Here is an 11,573-nt window from a genome sequence, read left to right as displayed (position 1 = left end):
GGCAAATCAATGTGATAACAGGAAAGACAATCCTAGTATAAACGTATATTAATGATGAGACAATGTAAATAGTTGTTACAACACATGCACTTTTGAGTGTGTAGGTAATTGTAGTGTATTTGGTTATCTTGTTTGCTAGCTGAACCATGAAATCATTATTGGCCAAAGTCCTACCTTCCTTTCGGCAGAGTCAATAGTTATGCAGACAACTAATCAAAAGTAGGGACAGTATATAAACATTGTGAAACCAGTTTTACAGGTCATTTGAAAAATATGTTTTCAATCTAAATTTAAGATTTATTTTGAATTATAAGCTGATTCACATGCATGTTGTAGGTATGTTTGATTTTTCAATTTGATCTTATATGAAGTTACAGACGTTTTGAAACATGGATTTTAGAAAAAAGAGGAGGGCTGTCCCCAGGTTAATGCTAAGAAAATGAGGACTCTGCAAGGCATGCACATACCAAATATAGTTATCCTATTACTCATAATAAGAGAGAAATTAACATTACAAAAAATCTTAACTTTTTTTTCAAGTAGTCACTGAACAATGAAAATGAGGTCAAGGACAAAGGACATATGACAGTCGGAAACTTCATAACATAAGGCATCTATATACAAAGTATGAAGGATCCAAGTCTTCTTTCTTCTGAAATATTAAGCTTTTAAGTAGTTAGCTAACGTCGCCGGATCACTATTCCTATGTTGAGCTTTCTGCAACAAAAGTCACAGGCTCGACAAAAAATTATGTCAAATAAAATGTATATTTGTATTGAAAGGGGAATCGTTGGGTGTGGGTTGCCTTACTCCATATCTCAAGGTCATAAAGGAAAATTATTCACATTAAGACTGTTAGACATATCAACAAGAATGTGTCCATAGTACAAGGATGCCCCACTCGCACTATCATTTTCTATGTTCAGTGGACCGTGAAATTGGGGTCAAAACTCTAATTTGGCATTAAAATTAGAAAGATCATATCATAGGGAACATGTGTACTAAGTTTCAAGTTGATTGGACTTCAACTTCATCAAAAAACTACCTTGACCAAAAACTTTAACCTGAAGCGGGACAGATGGACGAACGGACGGACAGACCGAAAAACATAATGTCCCTAGGTGGGCTATAAAAATGCTGCACTTGACTCCTAAAGCAATTGAAATATATGCTCAATCATGAGTTTTAAGATTAATCATGTAAGGAATCATAGGAACTCCTGTTATGGCTACAACTGTGCCACTTTTACTATGAAGTTTCGTAAAAGATTATATCCTAGAATGGGAAGTTCATATGCACTGATATTTTTTTCAAAGGTCAAAACATAGGGTTGTGCGGCATATTTTTAACATTTATATGCCTTAAACTTATACTAAACTTCTGTACTACCCCTCCCTTCACTTTGGGTCTTCTTCAGAATTCAATTTGGCCGCTATCCATGTGTATTTATATTGGTAAGATTCCAAAGTTATGTCATCATTAGATGAAACATAGAGATCATATCTGGGAAACAGTAGGTAAACAAAACAAAACATCTATGAATATTAAATATCTCCCCACCTTTTCAACTGCCCATAATTGCATAATGATACACAACACCTTTAATAAATTTGTAGGCAGATATTTCATTGGCTGGTGTAATAATTACCAAAGTAGAATGGAATTTTGTTAGATCCCTGTACGTGAAGCATGGACACAGAACCTGTATTTGAACTAGACTGTTTTGTAAATGTGCTATTTGAAAATACTTGGGAGAAAACATATCATAAATAGTACAAATGTATACAAACAATTCTTAATTTTAATACAAATATTTATTCAGAAACCTAAATGGTATTTTTCACTCTGTAACAACAATTACGTCATAACTTTACTACATATGCATGAAATAAACATGTAAAGCTCCATAAAGATACACATAATATGGTATATTGTGAGGTTATTACAGCAATTCACATTCTTATATAATACAGTTAATCATGACATAAAGTGACTATTGATTGATGGCTGCTTTTGATTTGTCCAGTAGCAAATATTACATTCTTAATCAGCATTATAACGCTACCAGATATTTATACACCATGCTTTGTCATCAGCTGATATTGTAAGTCAAATTTATAATGTGTAAGCTCACATTAAACTTACTGTCTACAGAAAGACATATCCCTCTTTGTCAAAGATCTTATTCCGACTGGTTTTTTTTTATAATTATTTTTTTCTTCATGAATTTATTATTCCGACTGTTGGCCAACAGGTCTTTTCTTTTGAAATTGAAACATAAAATATGATAATGATCGATATCTGAGATACATGAAAGGGATCATAGCTTGCTAACATAATAATGAATGTTCTACAAGGCTGCATATGTGTAACACGATGACATTTAAAAATGGAAGGATAAATATTGGTGTTAAGGTTTACATTTCTATCAAAAGTTTACTAAACACATCAAACGCTAACATTTTAATGTTTCGGTATCACCTGATTATTTTCTTAATAAAAAATATGTCAAATAATACAATTTATCAATGTCATTAAATTGAAGAAATTGGGGTATGGGGTAGATGCATATGTACGAAAGCAACATTTTTAGGGATAATAAAAAGCTGTCTGTTGTACGAGAAGCAAGCAATAATACAGTGTATGTTAGCTTACACTTGGACAAGTTGTACAAGAAGCAAGCAATAATACAGTGTATGTTAGCTTACACTTGGACAAGTTGTACAAGAAGCAAGCAATAATACAGTGTATGTTAGCTTACACTTGGACAAGTTGCACAAGAAGCAAGCAATAAAACAGTGTATGTTAGCTTACAACTGTTACACTTGGACAAAGTTGGGCACAATTTCATTTTAAGACTGAAGACTTCTTACATAAAATGTATTTGGTTAATTAGCATGTTATATTTTGTCTTCTTTATAAATTATGTTCATTTTGTGAAATGTCACATCATGTTTATTTCAAACTTTCAAATTTTATTACTCTGGCATTTCCCAACTTCAACAATTCATTATGTATGTATCCAATTAAACAGTTCAAATGGTTGCATTTATTTTAGCCTGATTATTTCTAGTTTATTTCAATTCATCTTAGCCGGGGAAGGTATGAATACAACAAAGTGATTTTCACATGGTTTTAACTTAATTTTTTTAATTGTTTTTCTATACATGTACCAAAGAAATTTACTTTTTTGTCATTTATAATGTGTTACCTATAATATTCTAAATAACATCAATGAAGAAGGAACAACCAAAACTTGTTTTCAAGACTGTTTTCAAAAGACTCAGATTTTAAATTGACTTTAAAATTACCAATTACAAAGAAAAAATGTATAAGACCAAAATATTTACCCAAATACTCAAATACAGCACACTCAATTCTGTATGTACACATATATATGTACAAAAGACATAACATTTGCATTGCTTTATACTTTCTGAAGACTTCATATTAACAAAAAATAAATCTAACATTGAATCAAATATTTATAAAATGTGTCAATAAATAAAAATAATTTGTACATATATAATTGTTTTCAATTGTCCCTGGTAGTCATGGTAGTGAAGCCATGAATTAAATGACAGACAAATCATTAAAATCAGTTCTCTACCAATCATCTTCATCGCTGGAGTCATCATCGTTCCTTCCACGAATTGTTTTACTCGTCTTGGCATGTCCTAATATTCCTGTCTTTTTCTCGCTTGCAACACTTGGTGGCTCTAATAGATCACCGCTATAATTTATTACATCTGCACGTCCTAAACGCCATTCTAACATTTCTGTTGGAAAGTCATCTTTACCTCCCATTTCATCAAAACCTACAATATAGTCTGTTGTTTTTCCATCTTTAGCCACACACATTGTAGGGAGGACAACAATCCGTAATCTCTCTACCAGAAATGGGCATTTCTCTGCATTAATCTTTGCAAATTTAGTTTCCATATGTTTTGGAGCTAAGATTTCTAAATGTTTGTCAACAATTTTACACCTAAATGTACTGTCCCGGTAAAAATGACAAACTACCCTCTTACTCTTTTTACACATTTCAAAGAATTCTTTTTCATCTAGAATTTCCGTGTATTTCCCATGGCCTTGTGTCATCCAATCCTGTTTTTGTTTCTGTGACTTTTTCATTGCTTCCATTCGTTTTCTACGCAGACTTTCGAAATCATCTTCATCCATGTTGTCAAGACGATGCAATTCAGCATCAACCTGCTGTTCCATGATCTGAGCTGCCTGAGTAAGCTGATTCTGTAAAGCATCTTGAATCATTGCGTTCGCCATTTTCTAGAAAAAATAATGTTAAGGTAGAGACATGTCAAAAAACTTTAAAAACAATTTTACAGGATGTGAATTATTGTATATATAATATTAGTGACTTTTAATGAGGTTGATATAATGATTTATCAACCCAAGACATGCCAGAGATACATGTATGATATTCACCAAGGTCATATATCTGGTGTTGATAAATCATTGTATCAACAGAAATCAAAAGTAAATAAATGTGGATAGTGTCCACTTGTGGACACAGATGATGCCCCCGCTTGCATATCATATAGTTATAAAGGGACATAACTGAAGAACGGTAAAAGTGACGCTACCCAAATTTGAACTTGATCTGAGTTTTGTGGTAATAAGCATTGTGTGTAAGTCTCATAATATTTGGTTGAGGCAGAGAACAGAAACTAAAAATTCAGCAATTTTTCTATTTGTAAACACGCATAACTCTAGAACGGTTGTGTATAAGTTTTATAACATTTGGTTGAGACAAACTAAAATCAGAGAATGGAAACGAAAAATTCAGCAATTTTTATGTTTATAAAGGGACATAACTCAAAAATGGTAAAAGTTTCGCCACTAAATTTTGTACTTAATCTGTATTATGTAGTAATAAGCATTGTGTATAAGTTTCATAACATTTGGTTGAGGCAAACTAAAGTTAGAAAACGGAAACAAAAAATTAAACTGAGTTTTGTGGTAAAAAGCATTATATATACATTTCATTACATTAATTTAAGACAAACTCAAGTTAGAGAACGTAAACAAAAAATTCAGCAATTTTTTCATTTGTAAATGTGCATAACTCTAGAACAGTAATCAAAGTGCTTGTAAGCACTAGCACTGAATGGTAAAGATTGCTTTAATTTATCAGTAGGAAGTAAAATTGAATATTGCATTGTATAAAGCATTGATTGTAGTTGATTCAACTACCATTATGCACAAAGAAAGATAACTCCAATTTTCAAAGAAGACTGTAAAATATTTTTAGAAATGTAGGGTAAAAATTGCTTTAATCTATCAGTGGAAGGTAAAATTAAACATTGTATTGTATAAAGCATTGATTGTAGTTGATTCAACTATAATCATGGACAAAGAAAGATAACCCAATTTTAAAAATACTTGATATTTAGAAAAAAAAGCAATTTTTCCATTTGTAAAGGGCATAACTCTAGAACAGTAAAAGTGACAGCATCAAAATCAAACTTGATCTGAATATTGAGGTAATAAGCATTGTGTATAAGATTCATAACATTTGGTTGAGGCAAACTTAAGTTAGAGAACGGAAACGAAAAATTTAGAAATTTTTCCATTTGTAAAGGGGCATAACTCTAGAACGGTAAAAGCGACGGCATCAAATTCAAACTTGATCTGTATGTAGTGGTAATAAGCATTGTGTATAAGTTTCATAACATTTGGTTGAGGCAAACTAAAGTTAGAGAACGGAAACCAACTTTGGGACGTACGGACGGACAAGGGTTAAACTTAATGCCCCCTCCGCCACAGCGAGGGCATAAAAACATTTTAATGTATGTTTCAATATTTATGTATTTAAAAATTACTTAGATTTTTTACACGAAATTGTTTTTGTTGTTGTCACTAAATTATACTTCTTGTCGTTATTTTTTTTCTTCTTGTTGCTTCTTGACACTAATAAGTGAGACCCATGAAAGGGGTAACCATGAAAGGTACATGTAGCAAACATGATTTTGGGCGAAAGGACCCAGATTCCCCAGAGAACAGATAGAACTTGCAAAAAAGGACACATAAATCAAATTCATGAAGTTAAATTGTACCTTTTTTTAGTAAAAATAACATATTTCAAAATTATAGACTTTATTATCTATAAAAGCAGTATTACTACATATACAGTAAAGTTTTCGAGCAATATTTATTCGTCCCAGATTGGGACGACCCTTGTCTGGCAAAACAACCGTTGGACGTCAGAGTAATCTCGGACTATATTTATTGGTTCTCAGGTTCATCTCAACACTCCCCCTCTAATTTTAATGACTCGACAAACAAAGGGTACATAACAAACAATAAAACGGTACAGGAAAAGCACTCAAGTATCGATAGATAGCAAACCCAAGTGCACCAAAAAATAAGATTATTACACCACGCAGTTACTGCAATCTGAAATTGAATCCCCCCTTTTTCATTTGTTTTGTTTTTTTCTTGTATTATACTTGGATTTTTTTTTGTGTCTTACCAATTTTTACGAGAAAAACATACCTTTTTCTATGAAACCGTTTTATGTGAAATCAATCAGTTTCTTGGTAGACGTCTTTTTAATTGATAGATTCTATCCGCTAGCTGATTCACGTTACTAGTCCCAACGTGAATTGCAAGGACTAATCTTTTGTAACACTAATTTTGATTGGACGGCACAAAATTTGGTACCAATCGAATTAGTTTTTGCAAAGTTGACTTAGTGATCATATAAATATTTGTTTGGGGATCTCAAGGGGTTGCACTAATTAACACAATCCCGTTTTAAAATTAAGTTTTGTCATTACAGGTCTGTTACCTGACTGGTATTTTAACCATTTCTTAGTCACTGCAGGGGCGGATCCAGCCATTTTTAAAAGGGTAAAGGGGGGGGGGGGGTCCAACTATATGTCCCCATTCAAAAGCATTGATCGTCAAGAAAAAAGGGGGGTTCCAACCCCCGGAACCCCCCCTCTGGATCCGCCACTGCACTGCATATCAATTATATTCTTTCTATAGTTGTTAAAGAGAGGCGAAAGATACCAAAGGGACATTCAAACTCATATTTAAAGTCGAAAATAAACTCTAAAAAAGAACAAGACAAACAGACAAACAATAGTACACATCATAGAAAACTCAAGACTGAGCAACACGAACCCCACCAAAAACTTGGGGTGATCTCTGGTGCTCCGGAAGAGTAAGCAGATCCTGCTCCACATGTGGCACCCGTCTTAACAGAACTTGAGTCCATAAATGCCCCCTCATTAATTATTGCATGGAAGTCAATCAATTATATTCTTTCTATATTTGTTACCAGAAGCACATCTATCAATTTTGTATGACTGTGCCCCAAGCAGAGCTATAGAAAAACAGTACGTACATTACACGACTGAACACTTTTTTATGAAGTTACACGGACACTTTTTATGAAGAGTCACTCGTGCATTCAGTGAGTTGATAGGCACCTTATCGTACATCTTGTGACCTAATTACCTGGTTTTATATACATGATTTATATGAAAAGTGTTCATGAAAATTATATTAATAAAAAAATGTCCCAAAATGCTGAAATTAAATAAAGTGTCTACGAAGTTACTGACTGCAAGGGTAACTGCAACCATAAAAATGTTTCCATGTACAAACCTCTCGTGGGTTTGCTAAACAGTTAAGCTGAAATCTTTCGAATCGTCTAAATCGAACTATACGTAGGATTTCCCATTTTCTCTTCATGTTAAAGGAATTTGTTTAAGGTTCATGATGTGGACCCTTCGTCTAAAATGGCTGCATTTTCACCTCAAAATTTACTCTGAGTACAGACAAACCTGTGCATCTGGAAAAGTTTTAAGGCATAGCATGCCCTAGATAAATAAAATTCAAATATATTTTATGTTTTAGAAAATTAAAAACTTAACCAGATTTTGCAGTGCACTTTTTTTCATTCCTCCAGAAGTTGCCAAAATAAACTAAGTTGGGAAAGAGGTTTGAGAACTTCCCCACAGGTAATAATTGAAGTGAACTGTTTTGATTGACATGGACAATAGATGGACAATAGATACCTGACAATAATTGGTGATTTAAACTGTGTACCTGAGTGGACCATATCAAGTGAAACTCAACTGTTTGTTAATTTTATCATCTTCTGCAGGGACGAAAAAAAGTGCACTGCTAAATCCAGTTAAGTTTTAAATTTTCTAAAACATACAATGCATTAGAAGTTTATTTATCTAGGGCATGCTATGCTTTAGAACTTTTCCAGGTGCGCAGGTTTGTCTGTACTCAGAGTAAATTTTTAGGTGAAATTGCAGCCATTTTAGCCAAAGGGTCCACATGAACCTTAAGTCGAATTCTGACAGCGCAAAATTAGTCTCAGTCAGGGGCGGATCCAGTCATTTTTAAGGTTCATGTGGACCCTTTGGCTAAAATGGCTGCAATTTCACCTAAAAATTTACTCTGAGTACAGACAAACCTGCGCACCTGGAAAAGTTCTAAAGCATAGCATGCCCTAGATAAATAAACTTCTAATGCATTGTATGTTTTAGAAAATTTAAAACTTAACTGGATTTAGCAGTGCACTTTTTTTCGTCCCTGCAGAAGATGATAAAATTAACAAACAGTTGAGTTTCACTTGATATGGTCCACTCAGGTACACAGTTTAAATCACCAATTATTGTCAGGTATCTATTGTCCATCTATTGTCCATCTATTGTCCATGTCAATCAAAACAGTTCACTTCAATTATTACCTGTGGGGAAGTTCTCAAACCTCTTTCCCAACTTAGTTTATTTTGGCAACTTCTGGAGGAATGAAAAAAAGTGCACTGCAAAATCCGGTTAAGTTTTTAATTTTCTAAAACATAAAATATATTTGAATTTTATTTATCTAGGGCATGCTATGCCTTAAAACTTTTCCAGATGCACAGGTTTGTCTGTACTCAGAGTAAATTTTGAGGTGAAAATGCAGCCATTTTAGACGAAGGGTCCACATGAACCTTAAAAGGGGGGATTCCAACCATATGTCCCCATTCAAAAGCATTGATCGTCAAAAAAAGGGGGAGTTCCAACCCCCGACCCCACCCCCACCCCTGGATCAGCCACTGGTCTCAACGTCAAAAAAAACTACCACCCATTTTGGACATTGGGATGGTAAATGAAAAAAAAAGTTGTGTCACGTGATCAATACTTGGGTCTACTCGAATATCACATTATTGTATTACCGTAATTAACACGAAAATATCTGAATCAAAAAATTTAAAACGAGACAAAATCAATTTTTTTCAGTACATGTTATTCCCGATAAAAAAAGAAGAAGAGAAACAGTCTTTTTTATATTTATATTTTTTGTTCTTTATTTTATTGATTTCATATTTATACATGTAGTATTAATTTAACGTTTGTCTGATTACTATTTATTATTTCATTTTCATTTTTCGTAAAATTTTTAAATGTCTTAAATCTGTTATTCATATTTTTGTTGTTTTCTTTGGGGGGGGGGGCAGGTATGAGCCAGCAGCCCCCCCCACCCACCCCGCTACACTTTCAAAATGAGGAAGGGAGGGGGCAAACCATATTTCGTTGGATAGTATTGTTTGTTTGACATGTATGGTTTTTTTTCTTGGTGTAAAGGGGTATTTATAAATGCAGGTGCGTACGAGCCGGGAAAGAGGACCATACCCGCTCCATACACTTGCAAAAGTGAGGGCAGAACTATATGCCCCCCAACTTTTGGCAATTTATTTGTTCTTAAAATATAAAATGGCTAGGAAAGAGGACATAAACTCATTTCTAGACTATTAGACTATTATTATATAAAAAAAATTAAAGGTCTACTTTTTTGGCTTGTCACTTTAAGAAGTCCCCCTCCCCAACTTTTCTATTTTTTCCTACGCAATTGATAAGTACCAAAGAAATAAGCACTAATTTCCCTCGCACACACGTGGTTTCCCATAGGGGTTGTGCTTTATGTCTAAGAAAACCAGTTTAACGTGTGTTTTTTTCTCATTTTGTCATGAGGGGGTGACACGATCGAGTGCTCATTTCCCTTATCCCGCATTTTTTGTAAGTATATGACATTAAGTCTCCATCCAGATCTCGACGCATCAGATGCATATCATGAGGAGTATATCTGCACGGGAAGAGGATATTATGTCCTAGAACAGGGGCGGATCCAGGATTTTTGGTTAGGGGGGGGGGGGGCGAACTTAATTTTTTTTTAGGTAAAATTATCGAAATGATCTTTATTAAGCTGAGGACAGCCCATGCTTTGCAAATTTTAGGGGGGCCCGCCACGCTCCCGCCTGAATCCGCCCCTGTCCTAGATTATCGTCGAACAAATAGATTAATTTAAGAAGCTGTACTTTTCACTCAATTAAAATAAATTTACTCAAATAAACTTGCTAAAACGTATTTTAAAGGTATTTCTTAGTGTAAATCCATCAAGAAATTAATTACAATTTGTGTTTTAAATGGCTTCTTCTTCCAAATACTGCCCACATTCAACATGATGAATATTCTGGCTTTGACTTTTAAAGTCCCCCCTAAATGTTCGCAATTACCACAAATCGGTAAGAAACGTATAGTTTCAGCTTTCGACAATTCAACACAGATTCTATTTTTCTATTTTAGCTAGGTGTGTCATTTGTATTCTGTTACATTAAATGAACTTTATTAATATCTTGCGTTCGTAGCGCCTTTTCTGGATTCCCCTTCATCAGGACCGTTTAAACCAAACATTAGAAAGCCAAGGATGTGTGTTTTCCCCATTATTATATATTCTTTATATTTTAACACCATAATATTCTCTATTGTTTACTTTTTCATTCTCTTTCTTTTGTACATAATAAAACAATAAAGAAATAAACAGTTATTGACATGTTTTCCACGGCACGTGCGGTATTTCGTGTATAGATCTGTATATAATGTATGATCGCCATGATAATTAATCCGATTGACACTTTAAATGGTCAACAATTGTCTCTCAGTTTCAATGGATTCCGTGATTTTCAATAGAACTCAATATCAACAAAGATATCATGTAAGATCTCGTTTCATAACTTTATATTTGTCATAGCATTTTACTATAATTGTTCTCTGCTGTCTATCAATGTTTTATAAGCTCAGTTTTTGAAAAAAAAATTCTAACACAACTTAGTTTTGATATTGATTTAAACATCATAATAACAAGACCATTCTAGTTTAGTTGAGGTTATTTTAGTAAAGAGACGCATCGGCTTAGTTATTTAAAGTGTTCTTCTTCTTTCTAACAAGCTAGGAAACCGTATTCATGAATTTGATGGTCCCGCGTAAACTTTTCGCAGTGTCGAACAACAGAGATAATATTCTCATAGTTATTTAAATTCAAGACAATCTCCGATATACAATTAAAACTATGTACAAGTTGGGTTGACTAGTTCCCGTTAAAGACCATGCCTTAAAGGCAGCTCTGAATCCCTCTTTGGTATCGGCCGTAGTGAATTTTGATGGTAGTTGATTCCAATCCCTGATGATTTTTGGGAAGACCGAATGTCCATAGGCATCGGTGCCAACGGTTTATTCTGTCTTATAGAAACAGCACTCTAATAAAAA

General features: G+C 33.7%; 1 protein-coding gene across 1 annotated transcript; it reads right to left on the bottom strand.

The window, feature by feature from the left end:
- Nucleotides 1–1,783: 1,783 nt before the first annotated feature.
- Nucleotides 1,784–6,631, bottom strand: LOC127726198 (thioredoxin domain-containing protein 9-like). Its single transcript, XM_052233481.1, has 2 exons — nt 6,517–6,631; nt 1,784–4,287 (listed from the first exon to the last, which is right to left on the bottom strand). Exon 2 carries the CDS (start codon nt 4,282–4,284, stop codon nt 3,607–3,609), a length of 678 nt encoding a protein of 225 aa, XP_052089441.1. The 5' UTR covers nt 4,285–4,287; nt 6,517–6,631; the 3' UTR covers nt 1,784–3,606.
- Nucleotides 6,632–11,573: the final 4,942 nt, after the last annotated feature.

The sequence above is a fragment of the Mytilus californianus genome, unplaced genomic scaffold, assembly GCF_021869535.1.
Source record: "Mytilus californianus isolate M0D057914Y unplaced genomic scaffold, xbMytCali1.0.p SCAF_17, whole genome shotgun sequence".
NCBI lineage: Eukaryota > Metazoa > Mollusca > Bivalvia > Mytilida > Mytilidae > Mytilus > Mytilus californianus.
This window is presented reverse-complemented; position numbering and strand designations above follow the sequence as displayed.